The 19,861-nt window shown below is 44.2% G+C and overlaps 2 protein-coding genes across 4 annotated transcripts in view; one reads left to right on the top strand and one right to left on the bottom strand.

The window, feature by feature from the left end:
• The window catches only part of Myo7a (myosin VIIA), a 72,720-nt gene extending 65,285 nt beyond the window's left edge, over positions 1-7,435 (top strand). For 2 of the 3 annotated variants that reach the window (XM_074082472.1, XM_074082480.1), the window contains 5 exons: positions 300-485; positions 856-972; positions 1,915-1,998; positions 2,749-2,868; positions 3,395-7,435. In XM_074082472.1, the coding sequence (XP_073938573.1) occupies positions 300-485; positions 856-972; positions 1,915-1,998; positions 2,749-2,868; positions 3,395-3,484 (597 nt within the window). In that variant the 3' untranslated portion in view covers positions 3,485-7,435. Of the gene's footprint in view, positions 1-299; positions 486-855; positions 973-1,914; positions 1,999-2,748; positions 2,869-3,394 lie in introns of those variants that run through there. The other variant, XR_012450686.1, reaches the window with a different exon arrangement.
• Positions 5,511-19,861, bottom strand: part of Gdpd4 (glycerophosphodiester phosphodiesterase domain containing 4) — an 85,379-nt gene continuing 71,028 nt past the window's right edge. The window contains exons 12-15 of the mRNA XM_074072307.1: positions 18,472-18,619; positions 14,337-14,419; positions 13,532-13,584; positions 5,511-5,992 (exon numbers count right to left, since the gene is read on the bottom strand). Coding sequence (XP_073928408.1) covers positions 5,511-5,992; positions 13,532-13,584; positions 14,337-14,419; positions 18,472-18,619 — 766 coding nt within the window. The remainder of the gene's footprint in view (positions 5,993-13,531; positions 13,585-14,336; positions 14,420-18,471; positions 18,620-19,861) is intronic.

Here is a 19,861-nt window from a genome sequence, read left to right as displayed (position 1 = left end):
GCCTACTAGCTGGTCACTCTGAGTTTCTTCATCTTTGAAGTAAGATATCGCTCATCTCACCATTAGGAGGGCCAAATGGGACAAAGTTCCAACATGGCCATGCTTTCCAACTATAAAGTGCTGAACCTGTGCAGGCACGTTTGCTACTTCCCTGTCCTGTGCTTTTCCTCTGGGGAGCAGTCAGCTAAGGCTGGAGAACTGGCGGGGGTGGGGCAGGAGCCCCCAGCCTGGAGGGGATGGGGAAGGAGCTTCCTTCCCCCAGGTCCTTCCAGTCCTGTGACCTGCTCTGTTTCTGGCAGGAGCTGCCCAAGTATCTCCGAGGCTACCACAAGTGCACGCGGGAGGAGGTACTGCAGCTGGGGGCGCTGATCTACAGGGTAAAGTTTGAGGAAGACAAGTCCTATTTCCCTAGCATCCCCAAGCTGCTGAGGGAGCTGGTGCCCCAGGACCTCATTCGGCAAATCTCCCCTGACGACTGGAAGCGGGTAAGTGTGAGGGGAACAGCAAGAACAAGGGACCCCTCAATGGGTCTTTGGCTACTACAGGGGTCAAGGCAAGCAGGTAGTGGCCACCAGCTCAGGGGAGTGCCTCTGTGGCTCCTGTGTGCCTCCACCTGCTTCACTCTAGTTCTGTATGCAAAACATCTCGTGGTTCCATGGTAAAATATTTGCTTGTTTCTAGTTGCCAGGGTGCCCTGGTTTTACATCATACTCTCTGGTCTACCTGCCTCGGGGAGGGGAGAGATTAGAGTTGATGAACTGGGATGGGGGATGCCTGTTTATGCCTGGCCCCAAAGGTGCAGTCAGGCAGGATGTGGGGAGAGCTGTGTCTGCCCTCACCCACCTTCCCCTGCAGTCCATCGTCGCCTACTTCAACAAGCATGCGGGAAAGTCCAAGGAGGAGGCCAAGCTAGCCTTCCTGAAGCTCATCTTCAAGTGGCCGACCTTTGGCTCAGCTTTCTTCGAGGTGAAGGTATGCCACAGGGGTTCCCAGAGAGGAAAGGGGGGCAGAGGGACGGTACAGAGATTCCTGCTTGGAACTGAGGGAAACTGCCCTGCCCTGGTGAGGAAAGGAAGGACGCACCCTCAGCTTTGGCCATCCTAGTGTCTTGGCTCAGCCTTGAGCTCGATCTGGGAACAGAGGGACCAGAAACTCAGCCTAGAATGGAGGGTGGCCTGTGCTATGACACTGGGGAGCCCTCATGAGATGGCAGAGCCCTGGAGGCCCTCCTCAGACTGAGCAGGTAGCCTGGGGAGAAGGTAACCTCTTAAGTTGACAGAGATATTGATTCTGGCATGGGCCCTGCATGGGCAAAGGCCCCCAGGCCTGAGAGCTCAGGTCTGGGCAGGAAATGCAAGGGGCTAAGTATGGCTGGGTGTGAGAGAGCTAGCTGGCTGCGGGCAAGCAGGTAAGGAAGCGGGGCCTCCTTCTGTAGGTGACTGAAAGTTTTGGAGAGTTTGAACAGGGTTGGCAGTGCCAGGCAGCTGCTTAGGCCACAGGGTGGAGGACAGAGCAGAGGGGCATGACCAGAGGCAGAAGAATGTTGAAGAGGCTCTGAGAAACCTGGCTATGTAAGGAGCAGAGGGTAGGTAGCTGACTGGAGGTAGGCATAGGGCTCAAGGAGGGCTTTTAAGTATGGGACACCTTTGGACTGAGAGAAAGGACATGGCAAAGCCTCCTAGGGAAAAGAAGACGGAGAGAAGTGATGCCAGGGACCTGAAGTGAAGGGACATTGGGCAGCACCTGGGGGTCTGCAGAGGCAGAAACCCTGAGGTCACTGATGGACTGCCAGAGATAGGCAGCAAGCCAGGTTGACTTAATCCTCTCTGGAGGTGGTGGCATGCCTGTCCTCAAATGCTTTCCCTGCCTGCCCTGGAACCCCATGTCTCATGGTTTCCCATCTTTCTTTGCCAGCAAACCACAGAGCCAAACTTCCCTGAGATCCTCTTAATTGCCATCAACAAGTATGGGGTGAGCCTTATCGATCCCAGAACGAAGGTGAGCAGGGACAAGAATGAGCAGGTGGAGGTGGGCTTCTCTGCCTGCACCATTAACCACAGTTTCAGACAAGCTCCTTGCCAGCCACTGTCCCCACTCCTCGACATGCATCTTGAAAGGCTATCTGTGATTTCCTTGTCTACTTCCTTGCCCCTTCCAGCATCACTGTATACTACAAACTGCTCCCTTCTCTAGAATATTCTCTGCCCATGTTAGTTAGGGTGGCAGCCTGTGCTGGGGTAACCATGGTTATGGGTCAGGAAGCCCAGTCTCACCATGTCCCCAGAAGGGGCACAATTGGAAGAGCACAAATGGCTATCTTCCCTTGGCTTCATGTATTCTTGGTTTCCTATCTGTTTTGATCATTTCTTCTTTACCCAGCCCATATACAGTGTGTCCTCTGAGGCTCTGTCCTGCTTTCTTCTTGGTTCCCTTCACAAACTTGCCCTGGCCATCTCATCTAGTGCCACATTGTCAGCTCCACCCCTACCCACACAGGCCTCCTGGGTTCCAATTTTGGCCCCAACTACCCAACAACCTCCTGGACTTCCTCAGGTATCCATCTAGCTGGCCCCAGCCAAAGCATGGAGGAAAGGGGCCTACCTCCCCCAGTAGCTCCCTGCAGAGCTAGCCTCTCCTTCTTGCTCCTTTTCTCACCTGAGGGTCCCAGGTGAGAGGGTGTCTATGAGCTGGAGCAAGTGAGACCAGAAGGTCTGTGCTGTGCAGCTTCCTGCCTTTCTGCTCTCCCAGGACATCCTGACAACTCACCCCTTCACCAAAATTTCAAACTGGAGCAGCGGCAACACTTACTTCCACATCACCATTGGAAACCTAGTCCGTGGGAGCAAACTGCTCTGTGAGACATCACTGGTGAGAGCTCCTCCTCTCCAGCCTGGCGTGGTCCCCAGAACAAACATGACGGTGTGCAGTGTGGCCAGGGAACAGGGTCTAGGGTCAGGTTGAGCCTGGGCTTAGGTCTGGGGAAGGGTGCAAGCTGAGGCCCCTCATTTAAAAACTCCAGTTTCAGCATCCAGGGATTGAGCTTGTGGTTGTTGGACTTTAGCTCCTATGTTCAATAGGAGAACCATCAGCAACAGGCCCTGGACTGAATTCTGTAACTTTGAAGGTGTACTTCAACTCGTAGCCTTTATTTAGTCACTCCTGGAGGGAGGCATTCAGGATTTGAGGGACCACAAGCTGGGGACTTAATGTGGTCATTAAGCTGGTCATCCAGCTTAGAACCTGAGCCATTTGGCTGGATGAATCCAGCCCCTTAGATGTGTAGATGGGGAGACCAAGTTCTGAGCCAAGGAGGAGTTGGCCTGGTCTTGGGAGCTGTGGCTGGGTCTGACCCTTGTCCCACTTGTGCTGCTTATCTTCTCATCTCTGCTTGCAGGGCTACAAGATGGATGACCTCCTGACTTCTTACATTAGCCAGATGCTTACTGCCATGAGCAAACAGCGAGGCTCCAGGAGTGGCAAGTGAACAGTGGGTGGGAGAGTGCAGGCTCTGTGCCTGCTGCTTGGGCCCATCAGCTACCCCTACAGGTGGGAGAAGTTTTGCCATCCAGGCGGGGACATTGGGCTGGCCACAAACTGGGCCTCTGAGCCATTTTGTGTGAGATCAGAACTTCCTGCATTCACCCATGCACCTGGGTTAGTTCCTGTCCTAGCTTACTGTAGCCTTTCCAGTGCTCTTTGGATGCCCCTCCTGACTCAGACCAGCCCTGCCACATGATCCCCTTTGACTTTCTGTGCACCAAGGGGCCAGGGGAATTGAGAGGACAACCCAGCTGTAGACATTGGGAACAACCACAGTGTACATTGAGCAAGGATACTCTGAAACCCAGGGGACTGGGTTGCTTCCCCTAAGTCCAGCATCATCAGCTGGGATGAGGCAGACAGACTACCTTTGTACATTACAGTGTGAGTGCTGGGTCCCTGCTGTCTCCCTGATCACCTCAGGGCATAAAGCATGTGTTTATCCTCTGGCCCTGCAGTGTCCTTCCTGGGAGAAGGGGTGTGGGGTCCCCTACAGGGCAGGGACCTGTAGGGGAGTGGCCTGCTTCCTCTGTGCCTGCCAGGCTAAGCTGGTCTGGGCTTTGGAGTGCTTGAGCTCAGAGTGTGTGAAAACATCCTAAAGAATCCAGCTGAGCAAGGCAGGTTGGGGAAAGCCGGACATCAGTCTTGAGCGGTAGAGGCCTATGTGTGCAAAGGCTGGGGTCTAGAGAAGGAGTCAGCTTTTGGCTCCTAATTAGTGCCACTGGAGACATAATGGCCTTTGTACCCTGCCAGAAACTTCTCCTTGGCTTATCAAGACATGTCCAAAAACCCTAAGAACAACACTGCCTTGGCTTAAATCCTTGCATCCAGTGGATATCTGCAAAATACTGCTTTGTGACTACGATGAAACTAATAAGTTTGGTGTGATTGGGGTAGGTCTGAGGGTGCAGGCTTCAGGTGGGTCAGGGGTGATAACTTCTGGGCTGCAGCTGGGATGAATAACTAGCGATGTGATGGTGAAAAATCCTTAGAGGTGGGAGTGTTTGTGACCTATCCTCAAGGTCTCTTTGATACTGAAGGGGGGGGCTAGGTCCCTCTTGCCCTCACATGTTCAAATGTCAGGGCCATCCACATCTAAGTGCCTGACCAACCCTTAGGGAGTGCTGCTTCTGATCCCCCAGCTGCCTGTGTAGGAGGGAGGGGCTGGTGTGTGTGAGTGGAGGTCCCAAACCAGCCAGCCCCATTCTCTGTGACAATGATGTGGAGTCAAGAGGAGGTAGCCTGCCCCACTAATGTCCGCATGGCTCCACAGTATTAAGATCAATCTGGGCCAGAGGAAAGTGCTGTGGTGTTTTGCCCCCCCCATCATATCATACCCAAGGGGCACTAAGCCCCAGAGAAACAGTGTGACTAGGTGAAGGTCACACAGTGCAACTCAACTCACTCCTGCTTGTCTTCAGGCTCCCCAGTCAGAGCTTCCGATGCTTGCTGTAAGCTCTAGTTTCCCCTTAAGGTCAAAGGCTACTCACTGAGTGAACATGGAGTCATCCCCATCACCACACTGGGTAATCAGTGAACCACATACTGCACGCTGTAGCAGAGAATGTGTGTGGGAAGAATGCTTTGTCTGACTAATGCCCATGCCACCTCAGCTCCCTGACTCAGGATGACATCACTAAGGGATGTTCCCATCCTCCATCTGTCAGCCTGGGTGATCACTCGCCAAAGAATATATCGCTTACCTTCTGGGTTCTTGAGAGGTTGTCTTTATTACATGCTGCTGTCACCAGTCACGCAGGTGTTGAGACAACCCTGTAATACCCACTTCTAGTTCCAAGACCACACACCATTGTTTCCTCTTCACCATCCCTTGAAAGATGCATTTTATATAGAGAGGCTGGGCCAGAATGGTTCTCCTCAAAGTCCCTTCTGTATGCCTTCCTGATCACTCCCCACCATCACCCACCCTTAAGCACAGAGAGGAAGAGGAAGAAGGGGGCGAGGTATGGCTAATCCTTCTTTGGAGATTTCATCTCATAGGAGTCTGACATGGTGGAATAGGCCGTTACATAAGTTTCATAAGTTTCTCTGGAGGACTGTGACATGGAGGTCTTTTGGTGTGCTTCAGGATGGGGGCTCTCTACGAAGGGCACTGCTGATTCATCTGCCTTCAAGATGGGTGATGTGGTCTGGGGGGCATCCTTGCTGGTGGCCTCTAAGGTGGGTGCTTGGGTGTGTTCAAAGACCTGAATGGGCTCCACTAGGTTAACAGTGTTCATGATAGGCTCTGGTTTCATCTTGGGATGAAAGCTCTTGGGGGCTTGGGCAAAATGGGGAGAGCCTGGCTGCTGCTTTGAGCTCCTGGGTGAAGCTGTGTGGAGGGCTGCTACAGTCCAAGGACGTTCCACAATTCGATCAGGAGGCTTCCTAGATAAGTGCACAGCTTCTTGATTTTCACCTTTTTCATTTGGGAGGTTTATGTTCTGGTTATCTGTGGGATAGAAAAGATATAAACACAGATTCTCAAATGCTACTTCTTCATTCCATGCCAATCAGGTGTGAAATCCATGTTCTCTCTCAAGTGTTAGTGCCTCACTTTCCCTTCTTAAGTTCTTCCCCTCTCTCTCAGGCCTTGTGAAAGCTTTATTGTGGCCTGGGGCTGGGGGTTAAGAGTCTACTGTGAGACTCTAGATTACCATGGAAGGACTCAGGCAAGGAGGACTGTTATTTCCTTGATGTTTATATGTTCATAACCACTGATTATTCATTTTTCTAACTTAACTGGTTAGTATTCTCAACTACCATGGGAGCTTTTTAAGTTTTTAAGGACAGAGACTTAAGACTTACCTGCTACTACCATACACAGTGTTCAGAAGTGTCTGTCATATAATAAGTGCTAAATAAATAATTTTTGTTTGACTAATAGAAAAAAAGGAGTGATAGAAGTTTCTAGTAAAGAGCTAGGAAATCCAGACCAATCCGTAATTTCAAAGAGAAATTAAAACTCAGATGATCTACAAAAACAAAATATCTCAAAATCGCCAGTGTTTACAATATGGTGAGGAATGGGAGGAGGGGGGGCCAAAATCTAGAGAAAATAATTCAAAGTGAGCCCAGAACTCAAAAGTTGTTCTTGTCCTAAGTATATTTCCTTCTGAAAGAAATAGTAGCACATGTGAGATTTTCTGTCTGTTTCACAGGAGGAAGGGGATTTTTACTAGACTGAATTTATAGGTTAGTTCCATGACAAGTCTTGGTTTTCTAATTTATGAACGTGATATGTAGTCCAATTATTTGGGTCTTCTCTCAGTAAGGTTTTGTAGTTTCCAGAAGTCAATCATACATCTTCCTTTTTCAGGACTTAAAAAGATATGTCTGAGTATGAGTACCCCTGCGCCTTTGGCTTTGTAATGTGCATGGAACACTTGTGTTTGGCCTTCCACTTTCACTCTATTTGTCTTTCTGGATCTACACTGAGTGTCTCACAGATAGCAACCACATCATGTTTTTCTAAATCCATTCTGCAACTCCCTCCCTCCTGATCCTCCTGTCTCCCAAGTGCTGGGATTCCAGGCACATACAACTATCCTCTTTTTTTTTTTTTTTTTGGAGAGTTTAATCCATATACATTTAAGGTAATAAGAGACTACTTCTGTCATTTTTCTGTTTATTTTTCTGTTTTCTACATGCCTTATAGGGTTTTTTTGGTCCTTCATTTCCTACATCTCTTTGCCGAGTTATTCTTCCTACAGAGTTCCTTGAGTTTCTGGATATTTATGTTCATGTCTTTCATGAAATATTAATAAGCTGACTGAGACTGATCAATAGTTTGAAAATAAGTGCACAAAATTATTAAAGGCTATGACTGTATATGCTAAAATCATCTATAATAATGAGAGAGGACATTATATACACCAATAAATGTTAAACTTTTGATCAGTAGTTCTCAAACTGTCATTTAGGGAACTAAATAAGGTCTCTGAATCCTTGAAACCAAAATTGTCTGCATAATAGTAATATTATTCACCACTTTCTTTCTCACTCCTGCATCAATGTCCAATTGAGTTTTTTTTTAGAGGCCACATGACAGGTGATGTTGCATGAGATGGAATCCAGACATTAAAGAGATTTGCAAAAATGTAAAATAATTCCATACTTCTCACTTGTTTTGTAGTTAAATAGCCTATAAAAATTTTTGAAAAATAATGGTAGATAGTAGACATGGTAAGAATCAGGAAAATATCCATATCCAGAAGTATCAGTTAATAGAAATAGATCCTAAAGTAATTAAACTATTGTAACTATGCTCAGATATCTAAAGGAAACAATATAATGAAGGAGAAAAGGGGAAATATAAAAGAACTGAATGGAATGTCTACATATTTGAAGTAAATGTTCACTATTTGAAATTAACAGACATTGTAGAAGAAAAAGTCAGTGAAGCTGAAGGGGAGGAGAGGCAGAATTCCATGACAGCCTCTGGTATCTGTCCTTTGACTGGGGTGGCACCTATGACTATGATGGGATACAGCAAGGACAAAGGCAATGAGATCATTGCTCCCATGGTTATATCATATCATATGAGACTCCATGACAGCTGGCTGGACAGATAATTCTCTTGCTGGCTTTGAAGAAGTTGCCATGAGCGATGTGGCTACTTCCTGAGGAAAGCCTCCAGGAGATCAGAGCAGAAATCTGCTAGCAGTCATCAAGAAAACAGGGAGGACTTCAGCCTCACAAGTTAAGGAACTAAATTCTGCTAACAGCTTAGAAGAGGACCGTTCACCTACAGCTGTGGTTGCTGATTCTAAGCAGAGGATCATCTAACCCCTGACTATGGCAAACGAAACTTATGTTTTAAGGTTTTTTTTACACACCAATAAGGTAATATAGCAATTGAATTTATCTTAAATGAAGTAAATAAGGAGACTAAAAATAGTCTCCATAACCTATTAGATAATATCATGCTCTTAACATGTATGTAATTGGAATTCCAGACTGTTTCTGGAAGGAAGGGGTAGGGCAGAAAGATTTTTTTTTAAGAAATAAAGACAAAGTTTGTTTAGATCTGACAGACAGCTCTAAAACTTTTAGCAAACCCCAAGCAGTATACAAATATGTGGGCACACATTCGAGGTTTATCATAATCAGATTACCAAAAATCAGTGACTAGGCATGGTGACATGTAATTCCAGCTACTTGGGGGCAAAGATTGGGCAAAAGTGAGACCTTGCCTGAAAAATATCAAAAAAGGGTTGGAAGGGTTGGGGATGTGGCTCAAGCACTCGAGCACCTGCTTCTCGGCTTCTAAGCATGAGGCCCTGAGTTCAAACCCCAGTGCTGTCAAGGAAAAAAAAAAGGAAAAATCAGCAATAAAAGGAGCAATCTTTAAAAGCAGCTAGAGAAGAAAAAGGTCACAGAGGAACAAAGGCAGGAAATTGGAAGACTTTTCATATAAAACTACATGAAACAAGACAGAGGCAGTGAAGCCTTGAGGGCAGCCATGGCTTCAGTAGGTACAGAGAACACACCCACTTGCTGGTGGTGGTGGTGAACCTGGGGCACTGTGTTTTGTGGATGAGGCTCTGTTCTCAACCTGAATGCATCTGGCTTGTGGGTTTTGCTTAAGGGCCTGGCTGCTGTCCAGTCTTCCTGGTTCCTTGTTTGATTTTAAACTGTACCTTCTAGGTATCTATTAGATGTACCCAGATAGGCTTTAATATATTTTCTTTCTACTTGGGTCAGGAAACTAAGAACAATTAAAAACAGGAAACATTTTAAATTTATTTTCTATTCTAATCTTACTTTTTATCACCATTTCAACATAGTGGAGTCAATAAGGCATTATAGCTCCCTCCTTTGCTCAAATTTAAACAAACAGTTCTTAAAGTTTCCCTTCAAAACCCCTTTCCCAGGCTAGTGATACAGCTCAGTGGTAGAGCACTTGCCTAACATGCCCATGTCCCTGGGTTCAATCCCTGGTGGTGGTAGGGGGAAACCTCTTTCCTATCCATGCTTTTCCTCACCATTTCCATGCTTGAATCATTCAACTCCCCATCTCCAAATTCATTTATAAAGCCTTACACACTCTAATATGACTATATTATTCTGAAAGCAGGGATGTTAAGGAGAGAACTGAGTTTAAATGAGGTCAAAGGAATATGTCCCTAGTCTGATAGAACTGGTGTTCTACAAGAAGAGGAAGAGATCAGAGAGAGCTTCATTCCCAAGCACTCACAGAGGAAAGAGCCATGGGAGGCTACAGTGAGTAGGCAGTTGTGTGTAAGACAGAAGAAAGCTCTCATCAGGAACCAAACTTGCTAGCACCTTGATCTTGGACTTTCAGCTGCCAAAACTATGAGAACATAAATTTCTGTTGTTCACACCACCCACTCTGTGGCATTTTTCAAAAATGGTAGCCCTAGCTCACCAACACAACCACTGATAATCAGAAGGTAGCTAGAATACAGCCCTCAGATTTAGGGAAATGGATTCTTAAAATCCATGAACCTTAAAGAGCTGAGATGTGGAGATATTTGCAGGAACTTGGCTTGAAACTTTAGTTTCACAACATATAAAGGACACTGACCTCCACTTACTTTATTCAAATTTCTACACTTATGTTTGCATGGCCCTGTGGATCCATTCCTGTGACCTTAAGGGTGTCTCAGCAGTCCAACCCTCTGCCAGAATCTCGGGATCTTCAGTATTGTCCACAAGAAATGAAATTAACTTATAATTTTGTGACTGCACCAACTTTAGTTAAGACTAGAAACTAAGGAAGGAAACGATAACCCACACATCACAGGCTTCTGCCTAACTGGCTTTCCCTTTGATACTGCACTGCTTCCAAAGCTAGTAATTTCCTGTGATACCCCCACCCCCATGATCATCTGAGATATAAACTCTAGCTTCCCTTCCCCTTGCTGGGCCTATTTCACTTCTTCACCCCCTAAAATGTTCTACTGAATAAACATTTTTCCATCTCCCCACACAGACATCTAACCTTGCCACTCCCTTTTTGAAAATCCTTTGTCATCTCTTTTTCCTCAAAAAACTAGAGATAGAACTGCCATATGATCCAGTGATACTGCTCCTAGGCATCTACCCCAAAGAACGTAAAACAGGATGCAGTAGAGATACCTGTACACTGATGTTCATCGCAGCACTATTCACAATAGCTGAGCTCTGGAAACAACCCAGATGCCCTACGACTGATGAATGATCATGAAATCATGGTATATATATATACACAATGGAGTATTACTCAGCCACAAGGAGTAATGACATGGGGTTTCGAGTTAAACGGATGCAACTGGAGGACATCATGTTAAGTGAAGTTAGCCAGGACCAGAAACACAACAGACGCATGCTTTCATTGTTTTCTCATACATGGAAGATAGATCCAAAGATGAACATATACACAAAAACAAGCATGACCATATACAAACACAGATGTAGGACAAGTTTGTAACAATGTAACTACTCTATGGAACTCTGGGGGAGAGAAAAGAGAATGATAGAGCATCAGTAATATGGCATACCACAAGATGTTGAAAAATGGGGGTGAGAGGTAAAGGGGTAAGAGAGTATTCTAAGGTATTGAACAGACCAAAGTAAAGCAACCCACAAAGGGCATACATTGAGACACCCCTCTGAATGACAACTCAAATATTATGAAAACCACAACTAAAACAGGGACTCTGTGTGTGTGGGGGGGGGTATTGGTGGGTGGGGAGGGTGAAGGAAGGAGATTAAGGTGATGGTATATGGCAGGTGGACTTCATATACCTATATGAGAAAGAACTAGAAAACCTCCTGCAATTGCTTTAAGTGGGGTGGGGAGGGGTTAAGGGGGAGAGATGATGGGGGCGATGTCACTAATGTACAACATAAGTCTAACTGGAATTGTCACTATGAACCCCTTGCCTCGTGTCATGAATACATCCTAATAAAAATTTATATAAAAAATACTTTGTTATCTCCTGATTGACTATATTCGGACGGGACTTCAGTGCAGCATCCCAGGACCACTGCGGTTTTCCTTCTCCATCTTCCAACAGACATCCACAAGTGAAGCCCTGTAGACCACCCTTAACCCCACTGGGCAGGGTAGTTACTCTGTCCTGTACCTAGGTGCCTGGCCCAAGGTGCCAACTGCTACTTCTGCCTACTTCCTTGCTGGTCTGTGTAGGTCAGCCCTCCTCTCTCTTAGGTCCCCTCTACGGTTCTCTCCAATATTTTGGAGTGCCTGGCAAAAAGTAGGTATACAATAATTTTGTGATGCACAAATATATAAAGAAGTGAACAAATAAACATTCATGCTTGAATCTTCCAAGGAATCTTAATGTTTAGAAGATAAAGCCCCAAATGTGAAGCCTGATATAAAGGGTCCTCCAGAATCTCTGCAAGCCTCCATCATCATCCCTCGGTATCTGCAGGACTTCTGATGATGTCAAGTTGTGTAGATGCTTGAGTCTCTTCTATAAAATGGATATGTAGATGGGGGTGTGGCTCAAGTGACAGGAGTGCCTGTCTAACAAGCGTAAGGACGTGAATTTAAATCCCAGTACTATCAAAATAAAGTGGCTATATAACCTATGCACAGCCTTCATACATTGTAAATCATTTCTACATTATTTAAAATACCTAAGGTAAATGTTCTGTAAATAGTTGTTACACTGTATTCTAGCAACTACAGTCCCATACTGTATAATGTTTGGGTCAATCAGGACACTGATCCCACAGGATCATAATGGAGCTGAACAAGTCCTAGCATTTAGTTACATCGTAGCTGTCACAGTATCATGACACATTAATGCTTGTGGTGATGCTGCTGTACGCAAACAGACTGTACTGAGAGTGTACAGTTATATACGGTACATATTTGATAATGATAATACATGACTATGTTACTGGTTATGTATTCTTTTCTTTTTACCATTTTTTACAATATACTCCTATTCATAAAAAAAGTTAACTAAAACAATGCCATGTTACGTAAGCAGCAGACTGTACGTCTCGTGCTTACTAAGTGTGACTGCATCATTTTCTCCTGTGCTTAACTTAGTATCATGTTGTCTTGTTCATCATGGCTGGCCCTAGGAGCAATTACTCCTCCTCCACACATATTCACTATACAGTATACATAAATATATACATACATATAAATTATATCACCTAGGTTTGCTATGAGGTTCATAGAACAATAAAACTGGGTAAGAAAACATTTTTTGTTGTTGTTATTGTTGGTTCTGGGGTTTGAACTCTGGGCTTCATGCTTGTGAGGCAGGTGCTCTACCACTTGGACACACCTTCAGCACTTTTCATGCTGGTTATTTTTGGAGACAGGGTGTCGCTTTTTGCCCAAGATGGCCTGGACCATGATCCTATTACAGGCTTCTGCCATAACCAGGATGACCATACCCAGCCTTTTCCCATTGAGATGGGGCTTCACAAACTTTTTTGCCCTGGCTGACCTGGAACCGTGATCCTCCCAATTTTAGCTTTCCCACATAGCTTGGGATAACAGGTAAAGACTGCTGTGCCCAGCTATTGGTTGAGATGGAGTCTCGTGAAATTTTTTTGTGACATAGATTGGCCTCCAATTGTGATCCTCCTGATCTCAGCCTCCCAAGTAACTAGGACTATAGGCATGAGCCACTGGTTCCCAGCAAGAAAGCATTTCTTAGAAAGTATCCCCATTGTTAAGCGATTCTGGGCTTAATGACAAGAAGAAAATTCTGTGTGTGTTCAGTGCAGATACAACTGTCATAGGCCTAGCTACAGAGTACATATCCACAACAACGTAACTTTTTTTCAAATACTCTCCACTTGGTTGAATTCTCAGATAAGAACTGTGGATACAGAGGCGGCTGACTATACTTTCTGACCTCTCCCTGGATCCCACACCCCCAATTTCTCACACACCTTCAGCTCTTGTCAGACACATGGAAAGCAGACTCTGTATCCTTTTGGAAGCAATGGTTAAGAACAATGGGGAATGAGAAGGCAAGTCCTCGGACTTTACCTGAGGAAGTGCTACAGGTTTCGAGCAGTTTTTCTTTTTTGATCTCTTTCCACCTGAAAGGAAGCAGACCATCTATAAACTCACAGGCCTCTTTCAAAAAAGGCAATAATGCAAGGCAGTGGTCAGAAGAGAAACCATTACCCTGTCAAATTCTCACATGAACAGAATGTTGGGCTTCATGCCTTTTAAAGGATATGTCAGAAGTCAAATGATGGGGTCTAAACAACCATGGCCTCCTCTAACTAACATTCTTCCAGGATGTTCCATTCCTCTTCTACCTTAAAAAATCCTGTAGTGTTTGCCCTGCAAGGATTCTCAAGTGTTACTTGGACAGATAAAAAGAGTATGTTCCAAAAGGAGGTAGTGATTTTCCTAGGGTCACCCAACAACTAAAGAGCAAAGCCAGTGCTAAAACAGAACAGTCTTCCTGTTCTGTGCACTTGCTCTTTGCACAGAACTCTGCTCTACAGCTCATGGCAGATTGGCAGAGTAGGTATTTGTTCTGGATACTCTTTAATCTTGTGCTCTCCCACCTGCTCCACACTGAATCCACAGTAACCAACTTCATTATGCTCCAGTGAGAGTTCGTATCCCGAAAATGTAGTCTTGTGTTGGGAAGGAGGAGGGAGTGTGAGGAGCTACAGGCGGCATCAGAAGAAATGAAAGGTTTGAATTATAACCCTGTCTTGCATATGAGATTATAGGAAAAGTATAAATGCTTTTGTTTTTATTTTCTCAAATCTCTGTACAAACCCATTTGTTATTTGTATTTTGGGAAATTCACGTAAAATTATAAAAAACTTACCAGTGAAAACAAAATACGGCAGCAATGAAAACTGCAGAAACAAAATCCATAAGAAGCCATATGACCATGTAGTATCCTGGTGTCTGCAAAAGCATAAAATGAACCACAGTTAAAGAACTGTATAGCTGGAAGGAGTCTTAGCTCATATGGACCAAGTCCCTAGCTCTGTTAGCCAGGCTAGAGTAGGAGAGGAAGGGGGGACAGATCAGGTGAAGGACCCTTGACTGAGGTGGCAGTCTCAAACACAGATCACTGCTAGCTATCCTAACAGTCACTGTCACACATGAAGGGGTTCTACAAGGGACAAAATGCTCCATACACACCAATTCCCTTGATCTTCAAGGCTGAGGTCACAAGTCACAAGTTCATTCTGGACCTAGCCCAGGTTCTATGTTTTCACAAGATGGCTTCCCAAACCTGGTTGCACAGCCAGACGTTCCTGAGCAGCTTTTAATAATACAGCTTTCTGCATCCAGACATGAGGGATCAAAACCCTCATCTTTAGCACACACTGCATGAGGGCTAAAGCAGCTAATCTGCTGCCATCATTTGGGAGCAGCTGCCTGAACATTATTCTTCAATTAACTAGGTTAAGCTATGATGCCATCTGGCCCACATGCCCACTCCACATGCTTTTCCTAAACCACTCATTCCATGGTGCTCTGCGTCCTGCACCTGCACAAATGAGGTTCTTAACTCCCTAGTTTGACCCTTCCTTTCCACCTGCCTTGCTCCCCTTCCAATTTTACTTGGTGCTACTGGGGCTGGTGCTATTTCTTCTTTCTCAGGCCATTCTCCACCCTATCCCAAGGTCTCTGCTGTAATGGTATTAATAATAATAACTAATGATCATATCAACGATAACAGCAACTAACAATATCTACTAGGAGCTGGGCAAGTTCTAAGAATTTTAGGGGCATTTTCACATTTAGTTCTTACAATAGCCCCTACTGGGTATGTACATCAGTAAACTGAGGCTCTTAATCCCCTCTGGGAAACAGACTGACTGACGCCTTATCTGCTGATTGCTCCAGGATGCCCACCAGGATAAACTGAATATTCTCCAAGAATCAAACTAGTTCAACTTTATTATTATAATTGTGCAATGTAATTAAATGTAGCTCAAATATTTAAAATATGAGTGAAAAGTGTGTCACTTTCAAAAAAGCTAAGTCAAATGTGTTGAAAAACTCAATGAGGACAAAATGAGTCATTAAAAAGTAAAGTGCAATTAAATTAGGTGTGGGTGTGACACTAAGAGATTAAGGCAGGGACTACAGGAATCCAGGTAGAATCCCCATTCAGAATGTTTCTCCTAATGACACATTCTTGTCCCGCTTTAAAGAAACAAAAATTAGAAATCATAGCTAGTTAAATAGGCAAGAGAACATAGAACTCATAAACTATCCTCAAAGAAAAGACTTTGTCTCTGTCAAAAGGTGAATGAATATTAAACTAAAATGTGTGAGGTATGTATGTTACATACTGTTTACAAAAATGACCACAAAGATGAAATCCCAGAACTTGGGGGGAGCGGGTCCTGAGGCAGGAGGATTATGAGTTTGAAGGCATCTTGGGCTACCTGGAGAGTCCAGACCAACCTGGGCTACATAAGGGTGACTCTGATTCAAAAACAACAAAAATAAATCTGGTGTGGTGGCTCACGCCAATAATCCCAGGTATGTGGAGGGATAGGTAGGAGGATCATGGCCCAAGGCCAGCCCCAGACCAAAAGTGCAAAACCCTATCTGAGAAATACACAAAGCAAAAAAAAAAAAAAAAAAAAAAGCACAAGATTTCCAACCTAAATGTGGGCGAACCCCTATACAATGTGACTGAGCTGTGCCCTCACCCCCATACCCCCATAAAGAGGTAAAGTCTACTTTTCCCACACCTTGAATCTAGGCTTGGCCATGTGATTTTCTTTGGCCAAGTAGACATTATCAAGTAGCACTGAGAGAACCATGAAAAGCATATGCATCAGGACTTGCCCTCTTTTGTTGCAGGGAACACATCATCACCAGGGGACACACTCAGCTAGCCTCCTTGAAGATGGATGACCACAGGAAGAGACCCAGGTCATCCTGGGTGAGACTGGACAAAAGAGTGAGTCCATCCTAGGTTGTTCAGCCCAGTCAAGGGATCTTGGGACAGAGGAACACTTTGGTGTCCATAGAACATGAGACCTAATAAAAATCTGTTTTCAGACACTAATTTTTAGGGGTTTTGTTTTTGTTGTTGTTACTGGGTTTTTGTTTATTTTGGTTTTGTTTTACTGGAGTTTGAACTCAGGGTCTCATGCTTTCTAGGCAAGTGCTCTACCACTTTAGCCAAGCCCCCAGACCAGGAATGGAAGGGAGTTTGTTTTTTTAGAAAAACTTGTATCCTTTTGTACTTTTTGAGCTTTGAATCATATGAATTTATTATCAGTTCAAATAGTGAACTGAAAAATGCTTTCAGATATAGCAGCATCATTTAAATAAAAGGGACAACCTTGGGACATTAATGATTCAGAAACACAGGAATATGGAGGTTATACTGCTTTCTAAATTATACATTTTCATAATCATTGCACTTTATATAATAAAAAAGTTTACTTTTATAATTAATTTTTGGTCTGGATGTGTGGCTCAAGTGGTAGAGCACCTGCTTTTAAGTGTGACATCCTGAGTTCAGATCCCAGTCCCACCAAAAAAAGAAAACAAAGAATTTTTTTAAGAAACTAAAAATGTCAGTTGGGTTGGGGATGTAGCTCTGTGGTTGTGTTTGCGTGGTTAAGTGTTTGATCCCCGTACCAAAACAAAAGGTAGAAAAGAGTTGTACGGTGTATAGGGAGAGGCAGGTGGAAAGGATTCATCTGTGCTAGGGACCTGCCATCCAAGGCACCCTTCACTGTTACCTCTAAAAAGCTGTTCAAGTCACCAGGGAAAGGAAAAGGCCAGTAAGTTCATTCACATTTGTACCACAATGCTTTCATGCAGTGCTGGCCCTATAAGACTGTGTTCTTAACCCTAATCTCCCATCTCCTGGTCTAGACCTGAATAGGTCAGAAACAGGGACCACGGAAGATGGAGGTATGAAGAAGGCAACCAAATACCCTTCCCCACTTATGTTTTTCTGCCTAGAGATTAAACTGTTTTCTAACTGCTTGTGGTGGTATGTGCCTGGAGTCCCAGGTACCTGGTAAAAGGCAAATGATTTATAAAATCTGAAAACAAACCAAAGTATAATCCCAGTTACTTGGGAGGCTGAGGTGGGAAGATTGCTTGAGCCCAGGAGTTTGAGGCCAGTCCAGGCAACACAGCCAAGACTTCATTTCAAAAAAACAAAAAAATGGTGGAAGGGAGGTGGCCCAAGCAATGTATATACATGTGAGTAAATGTAAAAACATTAAAATAAAAAAAGAATAAAAAAAAGACAGATAAATTGAAAAGAAATAAAGTGAATTCCAATAACAACAACAACAAAAACCTACAAAACGGTTTTCTGTTGCGTGCCACTGTGTCCCACTCAGTCTACCTACTCTCTATATGGATAAACACACACTCCAATGCAGAGCCTGGGTAGGCAAGGCTCCCTCCACAGGTAGTAAGTGATGGGATTTAACTGGGATTATAAACCAGGTCTTTGGGTCCCCAAGCCTCTGGCAGTGAGGAAAAAAAGGGCCAGAATAGGAAACCAGGTTAGGCAGCTGGACACTGTCATCCCTTCAAGAGCATTTTGCTCAGGAGACACAGTTTTCACACTGGCATTAAGCATGCTTGGTTTTCTTCTCTTGTTGCTATACTCTTAAGAAGGTGGAGCTGTTAACAGCAAACCCTGCAGCCAGACCTCATTCTGAATCTCACATCATGAGGCCATGTGCAAAGATATCTCTGAGCCTCAGTTTCCTCATGGGTAACAGTAAGAGTGGCCAGTTTGGAAGGTTACATTACATATTACATGTAAAATACATGTAAGGATTCAATAAATGAAAACCACAAAAGGCTGTAGGGAAAAGAAAGGAGGATATCTCATCTCCAGCATTAGCAGCTATCTCTGCTCCTAAGTTCCCAGGGAGCACAGTGGCAGCACAGCAGGGGAGTGGGGACAGAGACCACGGGGCTTAGAAGAACACTGTGGACACTCAGCTCACCATGAAGAAGTAAGGGTAAGTCAGCTGACTCAGGAGCGGAATGTTGTCTGTGGTCACTGAGTTAATCCTGGAGCACCAGGCCAGTGAGAAGAGCCAAGGCTCATTGACAATATACAAGTTGACGGTGATGTTGGCAGCTTTATAATCTCTGCAACAGAACAGAACCACAGTGGACTGAGAGGCAGCATCCTCCTCCATAGCCACTATGGCTTCAGAAGGCTGCTCCTAAATCACAGCTGACCCAGGCAGAACTTGGGACTCACAGTGACAGAAAGAATAGGCTCATGCAATGAGACAGAGGGTTGGATCTAGCAGCTCTGTTCCTGCAGCAACAGTGAAGTGCTAGTGAACTAGATGTCCTGAGGGGAACTTAACTAAAGAACAAAACAAAGAAAAGAGAAAAGAGAAAGAATGGGGGAGCAAAAAAGGAGAAAGGAAGGAAAAGGAAAGCCCATGTGCAGCATGTGCAAACTTCCATGGTGTAAACACTCTGATCACAGCCAATTTCAAACTGCTGCTGGGAGAACCAATTTGAGAAATCCCTGGTTCTTTGACAGCTGGCCCTGCAAGCTGGTATAAGCTGGCTCTGCACACTAGTTGGTAACACCTGTCCCTTCTTGCATTCTACCACTTTCCACCCCACTCTAACAATCTGTTCACATATCCCTTTTTTACCTGACTGTAATGTAAGCAAGATAAAGCAGAAACCATGTCTCATTCATCTCTGTTCATCTAGACCTACCATCATATCTGACTCTATAAATATGTTGAAGGAATAAAATAAATACCAATCTGGTAAACATTTAAAATTTCAAGTATAAAGAATCTTTGTAAGAACTGGGTAGAGGAAATACAACCCAATATTTCCAAATGCTTGAAATGCCAGTTAATACTTCCATAGAGATAGGAAGTTTTCATCTTCTTTTTGGAGAAAACACCCCATGTAAGTGCCTTCAGAATGTTTTTAACCCTGATATGGCATGTCATACTGGGAACCGCTCTGAATAAGCCTGCTTATGAATCCCAGCTCTGCCATATTCTAGTGTGACAAGTGCTTAGCTTTAGTATATAAACTTAAAATAAGAATAATAACACCTCCTTTGCAGGAAGCGCTGGCAATTACTCAATCTGTAAGAACTGTCTCTAAGACAATTCTACAGATCAGCTAAAGATAAATTTAAAAAAAGAAATTAGGTAACAGAAGTAAAAAGTTACTTCTTTGTATTTTTTGAAACCAAAACTAAAAAACTAACCATATTTCTATATATTAGTAAGGAATATGTAGAAACTGAAATTAAAAACATAATACAATTAACAATCACTTCAAAGAAAACGAAATGCTTAGGTATAAATTTAAGAAAACAAATATAGAATCTTATGCTGAATATTT

Source organism: Castor canadensis, chromosome 1 (genome assembly GCF_047511655.1).
Source record: "Castor canadensis chromosome 1, mCasCan1.hap1v2, whole genome shotgun sequence".
Lineage (NCBI taxonomy): Eukaryota > Metazoa > Chordata > Mammalia > Rodentia > Castoridae > Castor > Castor canadensis.
This window is presented reverse-complemented; position numbering and strand designations above follow the sequence as displayed.